The 23,580-nt window shown below is 30.8% G+C and overlaps 5 protein-coding genes across 8 annotated transcripts; 4 read left to right on the forward strand and 1 right to left on the reverse strand.

Annotated features, from left to right (window-relative positions):
- The first annotated feature begins 1,015 nt into the window (after window positions 1-1,015).
- LOC145746043 (uncharacterized) lies at window positions 1,016-1,628 on the forward strand. Its single transcript, XM_082564223.1, has 4 exons — window positions 1,016-1,174; window positions 1,256-1,330; window positions 1,387-1,527; window positions 1,611-1,628. The coding sequence occupies exons 1-4, from the start codon at window positions 1,016-1,018 to the stop codon at window positions 1,626-1,628; spliced, it is 393 nt and encodes a 130-aa protein (XP_082420349.1).
- Window positions 1,629-1,678: 50 nt separating this feature from the next.
- Window positions 1,679-14,444, forward strand: LOC145745820 (exocyst complex component 6B-like). Of its 4 annotated transcripts, XM_082563985.1 has the most exons (18): window positions 2,377-2,551; window positions 3,106-3,271; window positions 3,858-4,042; window positions 4,505-4,709; window positions 4,873-5,343; window positions 6,803-7,002; window positions 7,489-7,609; window positions 7,806-7,877; window positions 8,475-8,661; window positions 9,099-9,225; window positions 9,627-9,738; window positions 9,899-10,060; window positions 10,403-10,555; window positions 10,690-10,831; window positions 11,241-11,427; window positions 11,883-11,995; window positions 12,423-12,466; window positions 12,531-12,945. In XM_082563985.1, the coding sequence occupies exons 1-17, from the start codon at window positions 2,436-2,438 to the stop codon at window positions 12,428-12,430; spliced, it is 2,727 nt and encodes a 908-aa protein (XP_082420111.1). In that variant the 5' UTR covers window positions 2,377-2,435; the 3' UTR covers window positions 12,431-12,466; window positions 12,531-12,945. The 4 variants fall into 4 exon arrangements, with proteins under 4 accessions (XP_082420110.1, XP_082420111.1, XP_082420108.1 ...); XM_082563984.1 differs by lacking the exons at window positions 2,377-2,551; window positions 12,423-12,466; window positions 12,531-12,945 and adding exons at window positions 1,679-1,782; window positions 13,044-14,444; XM_082563982.1 differs by lacking the exons at window positions 12,423-12,466; window positions 12,531-12,945 and adding an exon at window positions 13,044-14,443.
- LOC145746485 (hydroxysteroid 11-beta-dehydrogenase 1-like protein B) lies at window positions 13,720-15,756 on the reverse strand. Its single transcript, XM_082564778.1, has 5 exons — window positions 15,619-15,756; window positions 15,066-15,308; window positions 14,543-14,725; window positions 14,299-14,436; window positions 13,720-14,176 (listed from the first exon to the last, which is right to left on the reverse strand). The coding sequence occupies exons 1-5, from the start codon at window positions 15,698-15,700 to the stop codon at window positions 13,968-13,970; spliced, it is 855 nt and encodes a 284-aa protein (XP_082420904.1). The 5' UTR covers window positions 15,701-15,756; the 3' UTR covers window positions 13,720-13,967.
- Window positions 15,757-17,171: 1,415 nt separating this feature from the next.
- LOC145745776 (uncharacterized) lies at window positions 17,172-18,940 on the forward strand. Its single transcript, XM_082563937.1, has 5 exons — window positions 17,172-17,308; window positions 17,706-17,771; window positions 17,906-17,974; window positions 18,047-18,100; window positions 18,610-18,940. Exons 1-5 carry the CDS (start codon window positions 17,216-17,218, stop codon window positions 18,655-18,657), a joined length of 330 nt encoding a protein of 109 aa, XP_082420063.1. The 5' UTR covers window positions 17,172-17,215; the 3' UTR covers window positions 18,658-18,940.
- Window positions 18,941-19,580: 640 nt separating this feature from the next.
- On the forward strand, window positions 19,581-23,349 carry LOC145746142 (methylthioribulose-1-phosphate dehydratase-like). The gene is made up of 10 exons (XM_082564337.1): window positions 19,581-20,058; window positions 20,158-20,211; window positions 20,606-20,932; window positions 21,021-21,059; window positions 21,133-21,198; window positions 21,265-21,380; window positions 21,718-21,881; window positions 22,247-22,370; window positions 22,608-22,775; window positions 23,210-23,349. Exons 1-10 carry the CDS (start codon window positions 19,930-19,932, stop codon window positions 23,280-23,282), a joined length of 1,260 nt encoding a protein of 419 aa, XP_082420463.1. The 5' UTR covers window positions 19,581-19,929; the 3' UTR covers window positions 23,283-23,349.
- Window positions 23,350-23,580: the final 231 nt, after the last annotated feature.

A 23,580-nucleotide genomic window follows, 5' to 3' on the forward strand; every position in this document is an offset into this window, starting at 1 on the left:
GAATGAAAGATATTCGCCGATGGCAACTTCTTATAAGTTTGTTGTTGGTAAAAACAAGAAAAACGTGTTTAACCCGGGTTGGTTGCGGTTCTTACTACATTCTAGATTTAATTCCTTTTAAATCGAATTTTCGGTGAAGTTATTGAACTTGGCCGTCGGCATTAATTGACGTTTTTAATGTGTTTCATTTTGGGTTCGATTCCCACTGCTGACCGCATTTAATTTGGCCCAACACAAAAGTTAATAAACATTAGCCTCCAATGTCAATAAATTTAATTTTGTTTAAAGCAGAATTTATAAAAAGTTTTAATCGATCAAACTTATAATTAGCTTCGACATATTCTCATGTTCGACATTTACTTTTAACTTTGCGCGTGTTTATGCTATGACGTCATAAATAAAAGTTGCTAGTAAAGAATGCGGAAACTAATGACGTAATAATAGAAAGTGCAAAGTAGCTGAAATCGCCTTTTTTTCATAACAGCGTCGATGACCGAATATGTTTTATGATCAAACAATTAAATCGCGATTGTTGATTGTTTGCAATTGATTCGACAGTATGCATTGTGACGTCATTAATAGCATTAATAAGTAACAGAGATGGATTGTGACATCACAGAAACATGCAGCGTTAGATCGAATCGTGATTTTGTTGAAACGAATTTAATTTTTTTATTTCCTGTTTAGTCAAACGAATTTAAATCGAAATATTTGAATTTTAATAAATTTTCGCTGAGCTAAAAGTTTTTAGAAATCAGTTTTTAATTTGTAGCGTTATTTATAGTTTGTGTTAATGATTAAACTCTAGTGTTTAATTATGGTGCAACTTCAGTCGTTGAATTTAGTAAAATATGATTGCTTTATGAAATTGTATTTTATATTGAAATAAAGATTTGAATTCTTATTTTTACTGTTCAATTAAATCAGTTTAGAAAGTTTTATTTTTTTAAATTAAAACTTAAGTTGTGGTGCTACAATAATTTATATTTATGGGTAATGGGATTTAAATAGAACAATGGATGAGCATCATGACATCACAAATGGGCCCTTGAAAGGGGATTTACCTCCAAAGACACCGAAACGAAAAAATAAACTAAAAAATGTTGGTAAAAAAATGGTTCGTAGAGCTTCGTCGTCGGCCCTTCTAACACGAGGTGATGATGACAGAAGCAAGGTATTGTGACGTCATATTAACAGTTTTATTGAATCATATTGAAGAAAATGTAATTGAATTAAAATATTTTAATTTTTTTAGCTTTCACTTCCAATTAACAATGAGTTTAAACCCTCAAAGCGACATTCTTTATACGTTAAAAGTGACAAAAATAAGGTAAAAACTAATTTTTAATCAACCGCGAGTTGGCGCTAAACTATTTTCTTTTTTAGCTTGAAGTTGGTGAGAGTGAAAAGGTTAAAGTTTCACCCTCTAGAAGGGCTTCGTTTTTGGGGCTTGGGAAATCCCCGGATAAAAAAAAAAACAAGTTTGTGACGTCACCAATAAAAACTCCCGAAACAATTAAGGAAACGGTCCATGAAGATGGGCTGAACTACGCAGGTAAAAATAATGTTTTTAATTATTTAAACAGTTTTAAAATAATTTTCCTTGGCAGAAACTGCTCAGGAACTGACTGGAACGCCTCAAGTGGAACGAAAACAGGTTCCTATCCAGCAGAAATTAATGGAAATTGAGTATGGAAAAGCTGATCTTGACTCGGTGGAATATGGACACGATATTATTATACAAGAAATTGAAAGTGGACACTTTCTCGGCCCTGCGTTAAGGTAGGTGGTTTAACTTTGGTTTAGTCGGTAATTAAACGTTTAGATTTAGAAGTTTGGTCTTTTTGAGGGGTAAAAAACGTAATTCCGCGCGTATTTTTAATATTGTAGAAAGGCCAGTCAACTCTTTATAATAACATTATGTTTTAATTACAGTTTTTTGTGGAATTTTGACCTTAAAGTTAATGTAAATGACAAAAAAAGGTTTTCTATCCTTTATTTAAAAAATATTAAAAACTACGAGGATAAATGTATTTTTTAATTGTGGCTCAAAAGAGTGCACGCCATTGAGTGATATTCTTTGTTTTTGTGTTTGCATCAGACTCGTAACCGACAAATATTTACGTTCAACGCCCACCCAGAATATTTTAAGTTTTGTTGTTTTAAGTTAAGGGGTTAATTGGTTGTTTAATAAGTTGTTGGTTCTGTAAATGTGCCAACCAGTTTATAATAAAACTTATCCTGTTTGTTGTTAATTAGTTAAGTTAGGTTATGGGTATGGTTTGGCAGTTTGACGTTCTGACGTTTTAGTTTTGAAATTTTGATTACTAATAGCAGAAACTTGAAAATACATTTAAATGTTAATTTTTAGTAAGGTTTAGGCGAACAACAAAAATGGCAAAACTTTTATAAATTAAGTCCCAAAAATAATTAAAATGGCCGACATAGATGAAAATGTTAACGAACAAGAATCTAAAACTGATCGGGAACATGAACGAATTTTAAACGAAATTGAAACAACTGACACAGCTTTTATTGGGGCATCTTTAAGGTTTTAAGAAAGAGTTTTTTAATGTTATTTTGTGTTGTTTTTTGGTGATAGGTTATGTATAAAAAACAGTGTTTACTAATTTTTAAATACTATTGTAAAATAAATTAACTTTTTGTAAAGAAAATTTTTATAATAACTGGCAGCGTGGTGTAGTGGTAAGAACACTTGCTACACCACAAATGAGGTCGTGGGTTCAATCCCCATTGCTCTCATGCTGTAGCGCCCTTGAGTAAGGCACTATAAATGGTATGAACTCCTGCTGAGTCAACACTTAATCAGCAGCTTAATTATCGGGCAATTATAATCTATAATATCCCAAACTGCTACAGGCAACTCGAGACTGGGTCGGAGTAACTGATGTTACTCTATGTTTAGGTCGCGCATTCGACTTTCCCACATCGAGAAAAAAAATATATACAAAAAATTAAAAACATCAAAGCGTTTTGGGCAAAAAAAACAATTTTTTTTAAATTTAGTCATAATATATTCAAAAAATCTTGATAAGTTTAATAGTGGTATTAATTAAAATTAATACTTTTTTTTCACCACTACAGGGCAGTATATGAGGGAAACGACCACGAGAAGTTTCTGCATCGATTGGAAAGTCGGATCAAGCAGCATGATCGAGACATTGAGAGGATGTGCAACTTCCACTACCAGGGATTTATCGAATCCATCACTGAACTCATCAATGTGAGAGGAGATGCAGAGAAATTAAAGGTTTGTTTTTAAACGGTTTATTGACTGTTATTAGATTTTTATTAGGCAGTAACTTGCTTTACAATTTGGCGTTATAACTGTTGTAAAAATGTCACAACCCTTAATCAATAATAATTTACCCATGGACCACAACAGTTTTATTTATCTTGTAGGCCTATAAATTGATTTTACAAATATATATTATATATATTGTCCACTATGCTCTATTGTTTACAACTGTTAATATTCTTAAATAAATATAATTAGCTAAGCAGTTTAATTGGTAAATTTAGGGTTTGTTTTTAGGGTTTGTTGTTTGTTTAATCTTGTTAAATTTTAACTCTCACAATATTTTTTTAAACAAGTTTTAAAACTAACAGGAAACTATATAAAAACATAATCTTTACAAACAAAACATTGTTTTGAATCTAAACCAGCATTATTTATGTAATTATAATGGAGTTTAGTGGACGATATATGTATATGTGTGTGTTTATTTTTTAAGTCCACAAAATAAATACAAAAATTTAAATACCACTTTATTGACCATTCTTAACAAGATTTTACCACTTTAAATTATTAATATTTTATTTATACATTTACTTAGACACAAACACTGGTGATTAACAAAGAACTTCAGGAATCTGGAAAAGAAGTTTCGAGGAAGCGAGACGATTTGATCCAGGCCCAACTCCAGCAATATAACGTTTGCTCGGCCATCGAGAAGTTGACGTTGTGTCTCCCCGTGCTTCAGATGTACACCAAGATGATGGAACAGATGAAAGCTGGGAGGTTGGTGGAAAAGTTTGTGCTTAGATGTGGTTGTAGAGTTTTATTAACTTAAAAAATCATTCTACAATTAGTTTTACCCAATCCTCTTAAACCGGAATTCCTTTTTATGTTATTATTATGCTTTAAGTTATATAGCTGGAAGCAAGGTTTAGTTGTTAGAACACTTGGCATCACTATATGATCTTTTGGGTTTAATCCCCACTATTCGCACGTTGTAGCGTTATTAAGTAAGGCGATATAAATGGTATAAACACCTGCTGACACACTTATCAGCAGTTAATTTTTGGGCAATTATAATTTATAATATTCCAAACTGGCAAAGGCAACTCGAGACTAGGTTGGGGGTAACTGATGTTGCTCTTTTAGTAAAGTCGACCTTTCCCCCCTGAGGATAAATAAATATGAAAAAAGTTTAACATCTAACAACAAATTTATTAAAAGATTTAATTTTTATCTCAAAAGATATTACTCTGCACTAAAGACCTTGGAGCAACTGGAGCACACTTACCTTCCTCGAGTTTACTCTTACCGCTTCTGTGAGATCATGTTGTCCAACATCCCGAAGATCAGGGAGGAGATCAAGGAAGTCTCGATGTCACAACTAAAGGACTTTCTGGAGAATGTGAGGAGGAACTCGGATCGAATCGGGATGGTCGCCATGAAGCAGGTCTGGAAGTTGTTCTGTTTGGATTTTTTTGTTTAATTTATTTTTATTAAGTCCAAATGGTCAAAACTTTAAAAAAAATTTCCAAGAGTTTTTTATCATATATCTGTTTAAAAAATCGTTTCGAATTTTTTTTTTTAATTTTCACATTTTTTGTTTCTTAAAGGTTGAAAAAGAAAGAATTTTTGAGTTATCCGACGAAGTTAAAAGTGAGGATAAATCTTTAAACATTGAGGATAAAGAGGAAAGTCCATCAGAGGCCGATCTAGCTGCGCGAAAAATAGCTGAAAAGAAAATGGCAGAAGAAAGAAAAATGCTGGAACGAAAGATGGCTGAAAAAAGAGACAAAAAAGGTGTTTCCAATAAATTAAAGAAAGTTGAAAACAATGTTTCCCCACAACATCAACCGAGATTAAATCCGTTCGATGTTTCCGACGAAGAAGAACAAGAAACTGAAACTCGGAACCCTTTCGACGATGATTACGAGGATAAAACCAACCCCTTCTTTGAGGACAAACAGGGGTTACCTGTTGAGGATAAAGTCGTCAATGGGGAAAACCCCTTTCTTGAGAATGAATATAATCCATTTTTGGATGTAAATGATAAAGAAAAAGTTGAAACCAACACAAACGACGAGGTTTGTTATTTTATTACATTTATTTATCCTCGATGTGGGTAGGACTTCATGGTTTAAACACATAACCCCATTTGTTACCCCAACCCAGTCTCAAATTTACTTTGCCAGATTGGTATAATATTAATATTAATTGTGCCACTGGTACTGGGGATTAGTTTGTTTAATTTTTTTATTTAGTTGAATATTATTTATGTATTTTATTTTTTCCAAACAACTTTAACTTTTTAAACAAAAAGTTTGTAAATATTTTTCTAAATCTTAAACCAAGGATCTTAACCCTTTTGTGACTGATGCCACATCCCTAAACGATGATGGTAACCCATTTGTGACTGATGTTAATAATGCTCAAAACAAAGAAAATAACCCAAATGTGATTAAAGTCAGTGTTACAGACAACAGTGATAGTAACCCTTTTGTGACTGAAATGAATGTTGCAAACAGTGAAAGTAACCCTTTTGTGGAAGAAGTCGCAGCCACATCCAACAAAAATGCTGACACCAAAACAACAGACAAAGACTCAAATTTATCTCAAAATGAAAATATCGGCGAAGAAATTATTGAAACCCCAATTAAGGCCCCACCCCGTCGCAAAAAGAAAAAGAAAAATTCAGAAAAAGAAGCAACTGATTCCCCACCACAACCCACAACCAATGTTGTGCCTGAAATTAAAATACAAGATGTAAATAATTCAAATATTTCTGCGGAATCAAAATCATCTGAAATGAAGTTAGAAATAAAAACTTTAAATCTTGACCCTGACCCGAATCATCTTTCACCTCCGATAATTCCTGATCTAAGGTCAAAAGATTTGTCCCCTGCGATGACCTTTGACCCAAGGTTGTTTCATACAAAACGTGCCTCATTGGTTGAGGAGATGATATCACCCAAGTGGAAGGCCACGAAAGCATGGCAGATGCCACGGATTTACTATGTATGTGCCACCAATTTTGTGCCACAATTCATCCCAAAATGATGAAAATACGAAGAATAATTTACTTTGATTCTAAAGTGTTTTTTATTTGCAATTATTTATAAAAACTAATTAAATTTTACTTCATGGATATAAAGAAATACTAAGAATTAGATGTTTTGTTGATGATTATTAATTTTTATGTAATTTCAACATGGTTTAAAATATTTAAATTGGAAATTTATCGATTGTTTTTCAATGTTGAGAATTCATTTTTAATGTAATCTTCTTACAAACACTTTATGTATGGATATATCTCAGAAATTTCAATGGGATTTAATAATTGACACATTTTTTTAAAACTAAACATAACTTAAATCACATTTTGATTTTTTCATGTTTTTAATTTTTAATTAATCTTGATTTTACGCCATTACCTGCGATATTCTACAACTTAATTTATTAATTATTTTTTAAATTTATTTCAGGAATTAATTTTTCATATTTTAACCATAAATATACAAATCTAACGAAATCTTTTTGTTTCAGGACCTTTCAGCCTCCGACCTCGTTGATTTCTCCCCCGTTTACAAATGCCTCCACATCTTTAGTCTTGTGAACTCGAGGACCCAGTTTGAGACTTATTATCGGACTCAGAGGAGGAATCAAGCTCGACTCGTCCTCCAACCCCCCTCCAACATGCACACCAAACCTGAGTCTTACTCTCATTATTTTTATCAAATTGTTGGGTGAGTTAACTTCCCTTTTGATTTCACTTTTTGTGAATATTTTAGTTATTCTTTAACATTTTGTATGATTACTGATAAACTTTGCAAAATAATTTTTGCTTTTCTTTGTTCTTTAATTAAGTATTATTTTACTTTTTGTTTAATTATTGCCATATTATAAAAAACATTTTGCCAAACAGACATTTTATTGAAAATCCAAAACCTGAAAACGCCATTCTATCGACAATGACTTTCTATTAGCCCCCTTTTTACCCTCACCATCCTTCAGGAATTCCCATTTATTTCCATTTAAAATTTTGACTTAAATTTTCTAAAATGTAGTTAAGATATTTTGGTTTTCAGGAATATGTTTATTTGGTCAAATGGTTTTCAATAATATGACATCATTTAAAAGTAAAATAGTACTCAATATTCAAGTGTAAACATGAATGGATACCATTTTTTATAATTTAAAATTTAGTAAAAAGTAATTTGTTTTTCTGTCAGATTTTTTGTGGTAGAAGACCACGTTTTACACACGGCCCAAAACCTGACAAGTCGTCAATTTATCGATGATCTTTGGGAGATGGGAGTTTCAAAACTTGTCACCGTTCTAAGAACTGATTCGGTAATTTCATTAACTGTTTACTTTCACTTTTTAACCCCCAACTTTTATCCTAATAGACTGTGTGTTAAGTAAAGTTTTAATGTTTTGTAAAACTTTAATTTTTTTTCCTTTGTATAACAGATTGTTTTTTTTTGATTAAATTTATTTAAATTTTTACTTGATAAATGTTAAAACAAAGATTTTTGTTTTACTTTAGGGTTATAGCGATGATGCAAAATTAATGATGAAAGTTAAAAATTTGGTCGTAACGTTTGCCGATACAATGAAGGTAAAAACTTTATTATTTCATCGGTAAATTAACAAAACAATAACAGTTTTTTCAGTGTTAGATTTTTGATTTTTTATAATAAAATCATTTGTCCAAAAATATTGGTTTCCCTATTTTTGTTTATTGTTAAAAACATGACTTTAACCACTTCCTATATAACTATGATGTCATAATCACTTGAATAGAATTCACTATTTACTTTCGCTTCACATTTTTGTTGCCCTTTTTGGGTATTTTCCTGTTTACTTAAAATCAATAAATCTTTTGTTAAGTTGTTAACATTAAATTTTTTATTAGTATGTTACAATATTTAAAAATACTTTAGGATAAAGATTCTGAATTTGTTTAATAATTATTCAACTTTTAGAATTAGCTTCTACTTGAAATATTTAACGTAATAATGTTAAAAGTCAACTTAATTGTTAATTAATGTTGTTTCTTTACATTAGATCCTTTATATTAACCTTTAGGGGTTAGGATTTTATTTATTTTATTTTTTTTACAAAAATTTAACTTTTTTTAAATTCTAAAAAAAATGAAAATAAAAAATTTTTTAAATTCCAATCTTTAATTATTAAACTTAACCTTTGTATGCAGGCTTATGGGTTCCAGGTGAACAGATTATTTAGTTTATTGATGGAGATGAGAGACCAATATGGGGAGATCTTGCTTAAATATTGGGAGATGAAGTTTGATTTAATATTTAGTGAGGATAACTACACCCCGATCCTCGTTGAAAGTGAAACTCAAGCTCATAATATTTTAACAATGTTTCCTTATCAAGGTGAGGCTTTAAAAATGACTTACGTAATTAAAAACCGACAGCGTGGTGTAGTGGTAAGAACACTTGCTACTCTACACATGGGGTCGTGGGTTCAATCCCCACTGATCTCATGTTGTAGTGCCCTTGAGTAAGGTGCTATAAACGGTATAAACTCCTGCTGAGCCAACACTTAATCAGCAGTATAATTATTGGGCAATTATAATCTTTAATATCCCAAACTGCCACAGGCAACTCGAGACTGGGTTGGAGTAACTGATGTTACTTTATGTTTAGGTCGTGAAGTTGACCTTTCCACATCGAGAATAAAGATATATAAAAAAATTATGTTTATTTAGTAATTTAAAGTTTAAAAAAAAAATTTTGTATTATATTATAATTTATTTTACGTTTTTTCTTAAATTATTTCAATGTTTAAATTTTTGTAATTTTTTTCTTAGATTTGAAATTTGAAGAATCAGGGTTTCCAAAGAAGTTGCCCTTTTCCAAATTTGTCCCCAGAATATTTAATGAAATAAAACAGTTTATCCTCTCTTGTTTAAAATATTGTGAAGATCTCCATCTAAGGTAAGATTATATAATTTAAATCCATCCAGTATAATTATGTTAAAAATAGTACTTTTATTTTACTCTGACCTGGATCTGAGCATTTTATTTCCTATATTTAGTGTTGAATGATATATGCTCACATTAACAAACACTTTTTAAAAGTGGGTTGTTACTGAAATTTCTGTTATAATTTTCATGTAAATTAAAATTAGATTTTCTAGAAAAAAGTTTTGGTTAAAATAAGGTTAGAATTGTCGAAAAAAAAAGTTATTTTTGAAAATTTGTTTTTCACTAAACATCAGTAAACCAACTAAAACGCCCATATCAATTTTAATAATTCTCTTGTTGTGTAATTGTCTCCGTTGTAGATTTATAATTGTTTATGTTGCCTTCCCATAAAAATAAACTCTTACTTTTAGTTCAACAGAAGTTGATGATATGTTGAGGAAATCAACAAATTTACTTTTAACCCGAACCCTTGCCTCAGGTCTGGATAATTTGGTTCAAAAATCATCACTCGGTTTAACTGAGGTAAAATTTCATTTCTTTAAAGTAAATTAATATTATTATAAAATAAAAGTTACTCAAAATTTTAAATCTTTGCTTTAAATTATTGTTAAGTTATTTTGAATAATGTATTTTCACGTTTTTAAATTTCTTACTGAAATTTTTCTAAAATATATTTTTATAGTTGGTTCAAATAATTGTGAACACTACTCATCTCGAGAACTTGTGTCGCCATGTCGAAGATTTTGTTTGTGACATCACAGGGGTGAGAGCTGGGAGCGCTCATGCGGCAAAATTAGTCGGAGTCTCAACTTTTAAAGATGCGAGAAGCCAAACTGAGACGCAGGTACCAGAAGTTTAATTAAATTATTAATTATTGTTTTTACTGATATTTTATATATAATACAGATTTATATTACGTTTCTAATTTTACAATACTAGTTGAAAGCTTGTACTATGGTTGTTATTTTAATTGTTGTAATATGGTTACAACTTTCAACTAATATTTGTCTGCAATAATTTACCCAAGCACCACAAATGGCAGTTTTATTTATTTTGTAGGCCTATAAATTGGACCTACATATATATTTACATATATTGCCCACTAAACTTCAATTGAGATATAGAGATTGTAATTTTATTATACAAAATTGAATTTTCCATTTTAAGAAGTTATCATTATATTCAGATCTACCGCAAGTTGAACAGCAAAATTGATGAATTTTTTGAGCTTGCCGAGTACAGTTGGGACGTGAAAGAACCACAAGGGCGCGCTAGTCGATATTTAACCGACCTCATCGCTTTCCTGCAACATAACTTCGAAGTTTTCACCAATTTACCAGTAAGTTAAACTTAACATTTTTGGTACTTTTGTTAGTTTACAACTTAGTAGTTAGAAAATAAATATAAGTCTAATTACTGACCTTTTGACCTTGTATTCTACTTTTAAAACTGACCTTTTGACCTTGTGTTCAGTCAAGTGTAGCCCAGACTGCATGCATGAGCGCCTGTCAACACATAAGTTCAAGTTTAATGGAGATAATCATGGACCGTGACATCAAGTTGGTTACCATGGCAGCACTTCAACAATTCAACCTCGATGTCATGCAGTGTGAATGTAAGTGATGTCATACCAGGTCACAATGATCATAGGTGATGTCATATTGTGCAGAAATAGTAGTAGTTTTGTTACAAATATTAAAATTTTTAGTCTTACTAGTCATTAGTCCACCCTACAATTTTACATTTTATTTGTCAAAATATGGTTGCAAATCTCAACTAATGTTTGTCTGTGAAATATGGTTGCAAATCTCAACTAATGTTTGTCTGTGATGGTTTACCAATGCACCAAAAACAACAGTTTTATTTATTCTGTAGGCCCATAAATTAGATATACATACTGTTTACTTAGCCCTATTATACATAGACGAACAAAAATGAAAAATTTCTTATATTTTCGAGTTTAAAATATATCAATATTTATAATATTTATTGTAAAACTTACATTTTTGCGAACAAACTTTCAGTATTCAGCGATTCAGAACCAGTTCAAGGATTCGAGGACGGAACTTTGCAGTTAAGTTTTGTTGAATTACGACAACTTTTAAATCTTTTCCTCGCATGGGATTGGTCGTCGTACTTGGCCGATTACGGGAGCGAAAACTCAAAGTATTTAAGAGTATCACCCTCTACTGCCCTTCATCTTCTTGAAAAGTAATTTTTATTAATTTATCCTCAATAAGCTTAATATTTATTTTAATTATCTCAGCTAAGGGGCAAGTTTAGTCAGTAAAGGTTTGTCTATTTTTTTAGTTTTATAACATTTAAACCGGCAGCGTGGTGTAGTGGTAATAACACTTGCTACACCACACATAAGGTCATTGGTTCAATCCCCACTGCTCTTATGCTGTAGCACCCTTGAGTAAGGAGCTGTAAACGGTATAAACTCCTGCTTAACCAACACTTAATCAGCAGCTTAATTACCGGGCAATTATAATCTATAATATCCCGAACAGACATTGGCAACTTAAGACTGGGTCAGGGTAACAAATGTTACTCTATGTTTAAGTCGCACATTCGACCTTCCCACATTGAGGATATAGATATATACAAAAAAAAAATGTTTTTTTTTTGTTCTTACTTTTAATATTTTTTATCGAAATATTTAGAATTAAAGAAGATCGAGGACATCGAAATATTTTCACTTCATTGAGCAAACAAGAACGCGAGAAGAAGAAATTATTGGAGACGGTTGTTAGACAATTAAGGGGCATTGTTAATGGTAAGTGATGTCACAAGTCACAAAACATAATCATTCTTATTTTAAACACAGCTAGAAATTAGTTTTAATTAATTAATTTATTCACAACATTTGCTTCTTAATTTGTTGTTTTATTTTGTCTCGCGATTACTTTTGGTTGTTGTTTGGGGGATTTCCTATTTTTATGTTCATGACATCATAACCATTGTCTTATGACCTCATATTCGCTGTTGTGACATCACTTTAATGTTTATGACATCATAACCATTATAGTTTGAACTTAGTTTTTTTTTTTTTGCATTTTTTTTTAATTTGTTTCTTTTTTAATAAACTTTTTAAATGTAGAATTTATTTTTAAAAGGTGAGTAGATAAAAAGTTTGTAAAAATAACTTAAATTCTTTTTACTAAAAACATTTTATTTTCAAATATTTTTATTTTGGGACGTAGCTGCTTGAATGTTGTCCGCAGATTGATTATGACATCACAGAAAGGTGAATATAGTTATATGATTTTTATGGGTTTGTGGCAAATTTGATAATTTTGATTAATTTCAAGGAAACACTGCAACGGAAAAGAAAATTAAACGAAGATCAAGATTTTTGAGCCACAGATAGTTTGACCTTGGATAACCTTCATTCTGATGACATCATTCTACACCAGTGATGTCATTATTTGTTTTCACCAAAAAAAACAGACTTACAAAACTCTTTAAACAACTTCTATGTCCCATTTCTTTTTTCCATAAATATTTGGACGAATCTTTTACCATTTGATCACCAACTAAAGATGAAGAAATTTATCCAGCTTTCCAGTCGTTTATTGATCTCTTTCTTCATCATTCCAACTTCTCAGATAAATATTATTCCACGATTATTCCCCGAACAAATCTTTTATTTTATTTTTGATTTTAATGTTGCAAATCAGCATTAATTTTACTCAAGTGCTAATTATTGTGCTATTAAAAATATATATTAACTAGCAGTGTTGTCAACTATTTTACCCAGGGTTTCCCCCAAACAACTCCAAATTTTTCCGACCCCCCAAATTAAATTATTTATTTTCCCACAGATTGGAGCTTGCTTTGCGTTCCACATCGAAAGTTATCCAGAAAAAAACAAGAAAAACTTAAAAGAATGTAAAATTTTAACCACCTGAAATTGTACTAGCTTTAAGCCTATCTATATATGGCTGTGTGCTTTTAAAAGGGCTTTAAATGTATAAGCAAAAGGCACGTGCATGTCTACCTGCTTAAAACTTGATCTAGACTTCTTGGTGGCCTAACATTTCTGATTTACCGGCAGCATGATGTAGTGGTCAGAATACCTTTTACACTACATTAAGTCCTGGGTTTGATCCCCAGTGATCTTATGCTGTAGTGCCCTTGAGTAGGGCGTTATAAACGGTATAAACTCCTGCTGAGCCAACCCTTAATCGGCAGAATTATCAGGCAATTTTAATCTATAATATCCCAAACTGCCACAGGAAACTCAAAACTGGGTCGAAGTAACTGATGTTACTCTATGTTTAAGTTGCGCATTCGACCTTCCCATATCGAGGATAAAGATTTATACAAAAAAAAAGTGTTTTTTAAGCATAGCAGTTAGTATGCTAATATACACTGCTTGTGGGTGATGCTTGTAAGTGTAACACAATGCACTTAATAATTACAACATATATTTAAATCTGACACTGTTAAAATACTTAAATATTGCTCCTACTTTGATTTATGAATATTTCTACCAAATGCAATAACTCGTTATCCATATTTATTACACGACAACTTGATTCACAAAGATGTGGCACCAATTGTATGAAGCTAATAATACCAAAGATTTTATATAAAATAGAAAGGTGCAATAAACTGTTTAAAAACTGGAATTGATTGCATATAGAGTCTAGCATTGTCTACCAACAATTAAATATTAAAAAATGGGCGCTGAGTAGTTTAAAATAAAGTGTTGCATAATATTGAAGAAGATAAAATTTGACAACCTAAGATTTGTTGGTGACATGGGGAACCATTCTTCTGGCCAACCCAGGAAAAACTTCACAGATTTTAACAATCCACTGCATGGATGAAGGGAAAAAGGTTTCATGCTCTCTCTTCATTGCTCCTTTAATGATTTCAGCTGCACAATCTGTTTTGCTGTTAAGATGAATGTAGTTGTTGTCCTTTGTGTTCAATTTTGCCATCTCTGTATCTATGGAAAGATGTGGAACATTGGGATTTAAATTATTTTAAAATTTATTCTGCACCTCACAAAAGGCAAGTTTTAGTTATAAAGGTATTTCTGTGTAGAAACAACCACAGCTTAATGCTTACCAACTGCACCTAGGTGGAAAATGGTGACAGAAACTTCACTTTTATTAACTGCAAGTTCATGATCCAATCCTCTGAAATATCCTTTTAAAGCTGATTTAGTTGAACCATAAGCAACTAGAAAAGGAATTCCAAAGAAACCTGAACATATAGTTTAATGTTTTCAATTAACCATGCTTTTAACAAGCGTGGATTATTTATATATCGATATGTTTAATAAAATTCCCTTCAATTTAATTGTACTGACCGCCTACTGAAGAAACTACTGCAATTCTTCCCTTATTTTTATTTAAACTTTCCATGGCAAGTGAACTTAGGTGAGCATAGGAGATTGTATTTGATTGGAACATCTTCTTCATTGCTTCAATGTCGTTGTGAGATGTGAAGTAAACTCCACCAACATGGTTCAACACAAGCATGTCAATACCACCTACAACACAAACTTGTAGTGTTTTTTATTTGAATCAAGTTTAAGGTAGTAAAAAGAAAACTTGCTACACCACATAAGGTTGTGGGTTCAATCCCCACTGCTCTCATGCTGTAGGTAAGGCACTACAACTGGTATGAACTTCTGTTGAGCCAGCACTTAATCAGCAGCATAATAATCCGACAATTATAATTTATAATATCCCAAATACACAAAGTTAACTCGAGACTGGGTCAAAGTAAATGTTGTTACTCTATGTTTAGGTCATGCATTCAACCTTCTCACAAGGATAAAAATACATACAAAAAACAAAAAAAAATTTTAATTATTATAATTAACAAACCTAATTTATCCAAAGCCTCTTTAATGACAATCTCCGGACTTTCAACTTTATTCATATCAGCCGAGATGTGATAAGCTTCAGGAGATCCTAGCTTCTTACATTCTTCCACAACTTTCTGAAGCTTCGACTCAGTTCGAGCCGTGACAAACACTCTGGCTCCCATTTGTGCCAGCTGCCGGGCAACCTCACGACCGATGCCAGCACTGGCACCAGTCACAACAACGCGCAACCCTTGTATTTCATCTGAAAAATAATTTTGGTCATGATTATGTTTAAATACATCTTTTGTCATTGATTTAGGAAATAGTACTTTGATATGAGGTATATTTTTTTTATATTACATCAATCCAGTCCCAAATTGCCTTTGCCAGTTTTTAATTGCTCAATAATTAAGCTGCTAATCTAGTGCTAGCACGTTACTCAAGGTTGCTACAGCAAGAGAGCAGTGAAGATCGAACCAATAACCTCATGTAGTGTAGTAGGTGTTCTGTAACTGCTACACCACGCTGCAAGTTAAATATATAAATATGGTTAACGTGTTTTTATTAGTTACCTGAATTATATTTTTGCTCAGTAAGAATATAATATGCAAACACAGAAACTAATATCACGAATAAAACTTTAAACGTCGACATTTTAACTTTTATATTTTTGTTAAGCTGTGTTTAAGAATAAAGTTACTCAACCGTAGGAATGTAAACAAACTGTAATCCAGATTTAGTTTTGCTGACTCATCAGAAGTCGTCTTTTAAATTAAAAATCTTTTTCTAAAAAAAAACGTTCTAGAACCTAACTTTAAAAATAACGTTTTACCGAAACTTATGTCAAAATTTGTTTTCAAAGGAGGGGTGAATGTTTATGTCGTCTTTCGGTGAAAGGCGTTTTTGGACATAGGTTTTTTGATTAGAATTTTTTGTTATTTGTTTTATTGATGAAGCTTTTATTCTAACTGATATCCATTTAAGCTATTTTGTTTAACCTTACTAGTAGATTAGCTGATTCGTCGACAACTTGTTTTTTTGTTAACAGTCACAATCTTATTAGTATAACGGCGTTAACTTAGCAATACATAGTTACTAGTGCAACCATTGCAAAAAATGTGAAAGTTTAATACATAATTTCTCTGCAACATATGCCGAATACATACGCGATAAAATTATTCAAATTAGGAAATAAGTAACTTGTAACGCGATACAAAATGATAAATGATTGACAGCACATTCCGGAGTTTGCAAAAAACACATTAATTTATGTTCTTGCGAAGCTTAATTCTTTCTTATTCGCCATCGTTGATCCTATGTAGATATTAGATTAAACAAGGACAATTTAGATTAAATTAAATAACTTTCCTGCGAACTTTTTGAAATCTTCAAATAATGGTTGTTTTTTTCGCTTATTGGTTAACGTAACAAAAAATTATAATGTTTTTATATTTATTTGCCCTATACAAAGCAATTAGACTAGTTAATATAAAGATTAACCTGTGCAACTAGATTAAAAACGAGTTTTAATTTTTTTACATTAATATTATAATTGTCATAAAATATTAGGTAAAAGTTGAAAACTTATTTTGCCGTTAAACAATTTTTAAAACGTTTAACCTTTTTAATTTTTAAGCTGTGTTTTTGTAAATGAAGTTCTATAAACGCAAATTTGGTAATTGTACTTTTAAAAAAGTTTTTATATAAATAAAGATCGTAACTTATGCGACACACTTTGTCACAACTTTAATTTTATTTTTCACGCTTCTTCTAAACCTTCTAATTTTAAAAATTGGGTCAAGCTAAAAAAATCGATTTTAAATGTTCATCTGGCTTCTGTATTACTTAAAAGCAGGTTGTAACATCGTGGTTAATGTTGCAAATTAAATTTAATATTAAACTAGTTTTGGGTTAGTGATTTATTTTGTTAATTGCAGACTGAATTATTTTTGCAAGTTTTTTTAAAATGTCGCATTTGTCTGTTTGTAATTTTCTAAAATAAAAATATCAAGACAACTTCCAAACTCATGTAGTGTATATTATTAGATTATAAAGCTAGATAATTAGTAAATATTAACACATTTAATGACATACATTATTTTAAATTATTTACTTTATGTTTTTTAGTTTTATTTTTTAATTTTAAGTTAATAAATTCTTGATTTAAATATGGACGCCAAAGAAGTTGTTGCCGATGTAGCCGATGTTGAACCAAAGAAACGAGGAAGAGGTCGACCCAAGAAAGCTGATCAAAAACCTAAGGTTAATTAGTTTTTTAAATAATTGCAGAATTATAAATTAACAAAGTATAATTATCACATTTTTAATATTATTATTAATGTCAAATAAAAATTGTGAAGTCTAATTTTAAACTTCAATGATATGTATATATTTTTTAAATATTTTTATTATATAATTTTAAATTTTTATTTAAAAAAAGTCAAGAACGGGTTGTATGTATACAAAATGAATATTGGTTGGGGTTAGGGTTTAATTTATGTGAAACATTTAATCTAGTATATTTTATAAAAATGAAATCTTGATTAATTTAATTTAAAATCTGTTGCAAACCGAAAATTTTGTGTTCTGACATAAAAAAAACATTTTTATTATTGTTTTATTTAAACTTAAAATTTTAAAACATAATTTTGATTCATAGGCTCCGAAAGAAATTGTTCCACGAGAACCCAGACTCAAAAGACAAGCTGCCCAGAAGTCCACAAAGGTGAAATATTAAAAATTACAACTAGCTTACTTTGGTGCTGTTGAGTTATATTTTAATTCGTTAAATATCAGTCTATGAAATTTTACAATTTTTTTATTTTAAAAATTTGATTTTTATGATCTTTGTTTTCGAAGGTGATCGACGAAGACAGTGATGGGGAATCCCCAGTTGTGAAGAAACCAAAAGCCAAAAAATCTCCTCAAGTAAAAAAGATTTTAACTTCAAATTATTTATTCCTCAATTTAACTGATTGGTAACCATTTTTTTAAATTTAGAAATCTGTTAATGGAAAGAGAGGACGGGGAAGACCAAAGAAAATAGTTGCCCAGGTTTTTAGTTGTTTTTTTTATTATCTAAAAATTTTTATTCTAAAATTGATGGATAATAAATTTTGCTGCGCTTATAATTAATTTTTAATTTTTATAGTAAAATGCAAAATTTTGCATTTTTAAATTGTTTAAAATGTAGTAAATTAGACTTTTGTGTTTTTTATTTATTCAGTGTAATTTGTTTAAACTCCGGGTTTATTTATTTTGGTTTCTTACTATTAAGGTCAACACTAGATTGTGTTAATCATTCGTTAATGTTTGCTTACTTGTTTAAATCTAATTACAGTTGTAGGTGATTCAGTGTTGAGTAAAAAACAATTTAAACTTGTTTCCTAAATAAACTTAAAGTAGAATAAATAAATTAAGTTTTGTTTTATAATTAGTTTTTTATGTTGGTTGACATTTAAACCTATTTTAACTATGGGTTAAATTCATATTCAAGTCCTTTTAGATTACAATTTTGAAATATTAAAAATATTGATTAAAAAAGAGATTTAAATATTTTTCAGGAGAACGATGAGGTCGACGAAAAGTCAAATGAAGAAGAAAGCTCTTAAAAAACTCAACATCTTTACAACTTTTAAGAACACATTAATAACGAACATTTTAACACAACTCCACTGTCCGATGAATTCTGTATTTTTATATTAAACTCGAGATTTTAATATTTTTATAATGCAGTTCATTTTACAAATTGAAACCTTTTTTCGGTGCTTTTTTGTATGCGATAATTGCCTGTGTTGATTTTACAAGTTTTTTTTGGTTTTTTAGTTAAAAAAAAATCTTCAATTGTAAATAATAACAACGTAGAATAATTAATAAAATGGTTTTTGTATCAAGTTTTTATATTTTTATAAAAATCGAGGATAAATTTATTAAAAATAGGAAATGTTAAGGAAAAAAATTCGCGCCATTTTGAAATAAAAAGCGGAAAGATTGCACAAATTTTTAAATTTTGAAACAATTAAAAGTACATTTAGAACACATATTAGTTTTAAAATATTTGTTAATTTTAACTCAATGAATTTATTTTTTATTAATATTTATATATTTGTTTAGTTTTTATTTATTAAAAGAGCTTTATCCTCAAAGCACGCTTCGACGAATTCAGTCACGTGAACATCGTAATATTTTGTCTGAACGCGTGTTATTTATTTACGTTTTTACAAACCGACAGACTATAAAGTTTGTAATTAGTTTTGATCAATTACTTAATGAACTAAAAACTTTATATTTTTGCTAAAAATTTAGAAAGTATATTTCTTGGTATTAAAAAATAAAGTCAAAAACCTCTCTGGAGGAACTCTAATAGCAGATTAGCGTTAGCGTCGTTCGCCAAGTTTATGAATGCAAAAAGGGCGGAAATTTTTATAACCTTATCCTAATCTTCTTTTGTACATTCCGCCCTTTTTGCATTTATTTTATTACTACTCGTTTAAACCGGCAGACGACGCTGATAGAGCTCCATATTATTTTTTTTCTAATTATATCATGAACTAGGACCGACAGCGTGGTGTAGTGGTAATGGTAAGAACACTTGCTACACCAGACACAGACACATGAGGTCGTGGGTTTACTCCCCACTGCTCTTATTCTGTAGCGCCCTTCAGTAAGGCGCTATAAATGGTATGAACTCCTGCTGAGCCAGCACTTGATCAGCAGTATAATTATCGGGCTTTTATAATCTCTATGATATCTCAAACTTCTAAAAGAAAACTTGAGACTGGGTCGGGGTAATTGATGTTACTCTATGTCGGGAGTCGGGCATTCGACCTTTTCACTTCGAGAATAAAGATATATACAAAAAAAAACTTTTAAACAAATTGTCGATGTTTTTTCTTGCAGGAATTGTTAAAATGTCAAGTGAAAACGGAGTTTCCGATAATTTATTAATTGATGAGGAAAGTGGAAGCGATGATCTGAGAAACAAAATGAGGGGAAACACTGGAAATGGTCAGGTAAAAAATGTTTTTACAAAGTTGGTGTTGAATCATTATTTTCTTTTTGACCTTTTTTTTGAAATAGCAGAACTGAAAACAAAAAACATTTTATTTTAGACAGAGAATGGTGAAACTTTAGTTAAAAGGGGAAGACCTAAAGGAGTTAAAAAGGTAATTTTTACTGTTTAAGAAATGAAATATTTGGCGCTTTGTGTAATTCTAATAATTTTTTTTATATATATATTTATCTCGATGTGGGAAAGTCAAATGCGCAACTTAAACATAGAGTAACATCAGTTACTCCGACCCAGTCTCAAGTTGCTTGTGGCAGTTTGGGATATTATAGATTATAATTGCCCGATAATTATGCTGCTGATTAAGTGCTGGCTCAGCAGGAGTTTATACCGCTTATAGCGCCTTACTCAAGGCCGCTACAGAATAAGAGCAATGGGAATTAAACCCATGATCTCATGTGGTGTAGCAAGTATTCTTACCACTACAATACGGTATCAAAATATTGATAAATTTTTTAATTTTGATAAAGAAAATTTTTATTTTGTTTTAGGCAAAAAGAGGGCGACCCCCATTAAACAAACCCAAACCTGCTCAAAATAATGGAGAAAATCCCCCAAATCGAAAGCAGGGAAGACCGAGGAAAACTTGGCCAGATGAAGAAAGTGAAAAGAGTTCTGATCAAGATTATGTCATCTCGTCACCGACGAAACGAACAAAACCACAAAAGTTTTTGGATAATGAAAACGGAAACGCTGGGAATTCAGACGAGGAATTTCAACCGAGTGTTCCAAGAAAGAGAGGGCGCCCTCGTCTGGATAAATCTAACGGAGATTTTGGTTCAACAAAAAAATACAAAACGATTAAAAATTATTCTGAAGTAAATATTGTTATTTTTTGTAAATTTTTAATGTTTCGGGTCAACTTCTATAATTTAATCAACTTTTTATTTTTATTTTGTTTTATAGTTTGATGAAACAGAAAGTGAATCAAGTTCTTCAAAAACGGTAAAAAATAAAACGATAATTTTAAAATTTTATTTGAAAATCAATTATTTATATTTTTTTTATTTTATTTAAGATTCAACTTCTTAAAAAGCAAGTTAGGCAACTTAAAAAAGAACTTGAAGAAAAAAACAAATCTCAAGTAAGTGAAAATCTCAACATTCAGTTGCGTGTGATTTTTATTCTTAAAATATTCTTTTTACCCCAGGTATTCATGCGTGACATCACAAACCCCCGTGAACTTGTCCCGAGGTTGTGTGCTTGGATGTACGACAATGGGTGGGCATCTGGAACAGGAGGAGGACTCACTATTAGGGAGGAAAGGTAAAACTTGGATGTTGCAAGTTGTTTAGAACTTATTGTTTTAGCTATATATACTAGTTCATAACTGGTCCTTTGGTCAGCAATTTAATTGTTGTAATATGGTCGCAACTTTCAACTAACATTTGTTCGTGATAATTTACCCGACACACCACAAACGGAAGTTTATTTATTTTGCAGGGCTATAAATTTAAATTACATAATACACTAAGTTTTATTGGATGTGGATAGTTGACTGATTTTTATTTGACATAAGGTTTTTGATTACGTTAATGTTTTTATATTATTTATATTTTTTTTGTTACAAATTTTTTATTACATTGATTTTATGACATCACAGTCAGATCTATATGGCTCCCTCCGGTGTTCAAAAAGAGCAGATCAAGCCATCGGAGATATTTGTTTTAAACAACGAGGGAGAAGTGGAAAGTAGTCCAAGTGGCGATCTAAAGTTAACCGAATGTTTTCCTCTTTTCATGAACGCTTACAGCTTCAGAGATGCTGGTAAGACTAACTTATATTAATTTGTGTTAAATAAAACGGGAGAACACTTGCAACACCACCATGAGGTTCTGGGTTCAATCTCCACTGATTTCATGCTAAAGCGCCCCCTTAATATAAGTAAGGTAAGGCGCTATAAACAGTATGAACTCCTGCTGAGCTGATACTTAATCAGTAGCATAATTATCAGGCAATTATAATCTATAATATCCCAAACTGGCACAGTCAACTCGAGACTGGGTTGGAGTAACTAATGTTACTCTATGTTTGGGTCATGAAGTCGACTTTTCCACATCGAGGATAAAAATATATTCAAAAAATATGTTGGTTTTAAAGTGGTAAAAAATATATTATGATGTCATAATTAGGAGCTGTGCTTCACAGTCACAGTAAATTTGCGATCCTCGCCTCACTAGAGGGAGATGAGTTCACGATTCAGGATCAGGAGATGATTAAAGGAATCATGAAAGGATCAAGCTCCGAGGCTCACAAGTAAGTTTAAAGGAACTCTGTTGGTTTTCTCAGCATTTTACTTCTTTATTAGATTTAAGACAATAAGGTTTTGTGAATTTCAGTTAAAATTTATTTTTATTTTGATTATAAACTGTTTTAGAGTGTTGCTAATAGAATGTTTATTTATATTTAGTAATTTTTGTTTACAACAGTAAAAGTTATGTTAAACAGATACATAAATACAAGGATTTTGTTAACTAAAGTTTTTCTTTTTAGAAACACTGAGAAATTAGTTGTTCCAATAATTGAGAACACTCAATACGAACGTGACCTCACCCAGAGAATGAAGAGAGCTTTGTTTAAATATACCGACACTAACGCTGTGTTGGTTCGTAACCATGGGGTTTATATTTGGGGCAAAACATGGCAGAAAGCTAAAGCTCAGTAAGTAGTTGAATAAACTAAACTTGGTCTAGTTTTGATTTTCATATTTTGTATAACCGGCAGCGTGGTGTATTGGTAAGAACACTTACTACACCACATATGAGGTCGTGGGTTCAATACCCACTGCTCTCATGCTGTAGCGCCCTTGAGTAAGGCGCTATAAACAGTATGAACTCCTACTGAGCCAGCACTTAATCAGTGGCTCAATTATCGGGCAATTATAATCTATATTATCCCAAACTGACAAAGGCAACTCGAGACTGGGTCTGAGTAACAAATGTTACTCTATGTTTAGATCGCACATTTGGCTTTCCCACATCGAGGATAAATCCTTTAAAAGACCAAGATTTATTAAAAAACCTAAATATAAACAACTTTAATTTTGGATTATTTATGTTATTTTCAATTAATTAAATTTTTGTTTATTATTTCAGAGCTGAATGTTATCATTACTTGTTTGAAATCTCGGTTGGAATTAAACAAATGAACGTTAAAACATCAACTTAGTTATTAATATAATAAAAAAGGTTTCTCTAAATAGGCAAGGTGGTTGGATGGACTTGTTGGGTACACAATCGTTATCCTGCCTATTTAGTGGAACCAATAAATATTTGTTCTTTCAAAATTAACTTCTGTATCTCAATTATTTTTTTGTAAATCTAGTTATAAGGTGATAATATCTTGTTTTTGTACAAAATTGGTGCAAATTTGTTCGTTTTACTCCTGATATTAATTGTTTCTTTCTAAAAACCTCTTTAAACTGTTTTTTCTTTTTAGGTAAAATTTTGGGAACAAATATTTTGTA

This window comes from Corella eumyota, chromosome 3, assembly GCF_963082875.1.
Source record: "Corella eumyota chromosome 3, kaCorEumy4.1, whole genome shotgun sequence".
Classification (NCBI taxonomy): domain Eukaryota; kingdom Metazoa; phylum Chordata; class Ascidiacea; order Phlebobranchia; family Corellidae; genus Corella; species Corella eumyota.

Bases quoted from the DNA above. Each gene is read 5' to 3' on its own strand.
- LOC145746043 (XM_082564223.1), top strand. From the start codon at position 1,016: ATGGATGAGCATCATGACATCACAAATGGGCCCTTGAAAGGGGATTTA. The intron at 1,175-1,255 runs GTATTGTGACGT...TAATTTTTTTAG, and splicing joins GTGATGATGACAGAAGCAAG to CTTTCACTTCCAATTAACAA. The intron at 1,331-1,386 runs GTAAAAACTAAT...TTTCTTTTTTAG, and splicing joins TTAAAAGTGACAAAAATAAG to CTTGAAGTTGGTGAGAGTGA.
- LOC145745820 (XM_082563982.1), top strand. From the start codon at position 2,436: ATGGCCGACATAGATGAAAATGTTAACGAACAAGAATCTAAAACTGAT. The intron at 7,003-7,488 runs GTGAGTTAACTT...TTTTTCTGTCAG, and splicing joins TATTTTTATCAAATTGTTGG to ATTTTTTGTGGTAGAAGACC. The intron at 10,061-10,402 runs GTACCAGAAGTT...CATTATATTCAG, and splicing joins GAAGCCAAACTGAGACGCAG to ATCTACCGCAAGTTGAACAG.
- LOC145746485 (XM_082564778.1), bottom strand. From the start codon at position 15,700: ATGTCGACGTTTAAAGTTTTATTCGTGATATTAGTTTCTGTGTTTGCA. The intron at 15,309-15,618 runs GTAACTAATAAA...ATTATTTTTCAG, and splicing joins TGAGCAAAAATATAATTCAG to ATGAAATACAAGGGTTGCGC. The intron at 14,726-15,065 runs GTTTGTTAATTA...TTTGTGTTGTAG, and splicing joins AGAGGCTTTGGATAAATTAG to GTGGTATTGACATGCTTGTG.
- LOC145745776 (XM_082563937.1), top strand. From the start codon at position 17,216: ATGGACGCCAAAGAAGTTGTTGCCGATGTAGCCGATGTTGAACCAAAG. The intron at 17,772-17,905 runs GTGAAATATTAA...TTGTTTTCGAAG, and splicing joins CTGCCCAGAAGTCCACAAAG to GTGATCGACGAAGACAGTGA. The intron at 18,101-18,609 runs GTTTTTAGTTGT...AATATTTTTCAG, and splicing joins CAAAGAAAATAGTTGCCCAG to GAGAACGATGAGGTCGACGA.
- LOC145746142 (XM_082564337.1), top strand. From the start codon at position 19,930: ATGTTTTTTCTTGCAGGAATTGTTAAAATGTCAAGTGAAAACGGAGTT. The intron at 20,059-20,157 runs GTAAAAAATGTT...ATTTTATTTTAG, and splicing joins GAAACACTGGAAATGGTCAG to ACAGAGAATGGTGAAACTTT. The intron at 21,381-21,717 runs GTAAAACTTGGA...ATGACATCACAG, and splicing joins CTCACTATTAGGGAGGAAAG to TCAGATCTATATGGCTCCCT.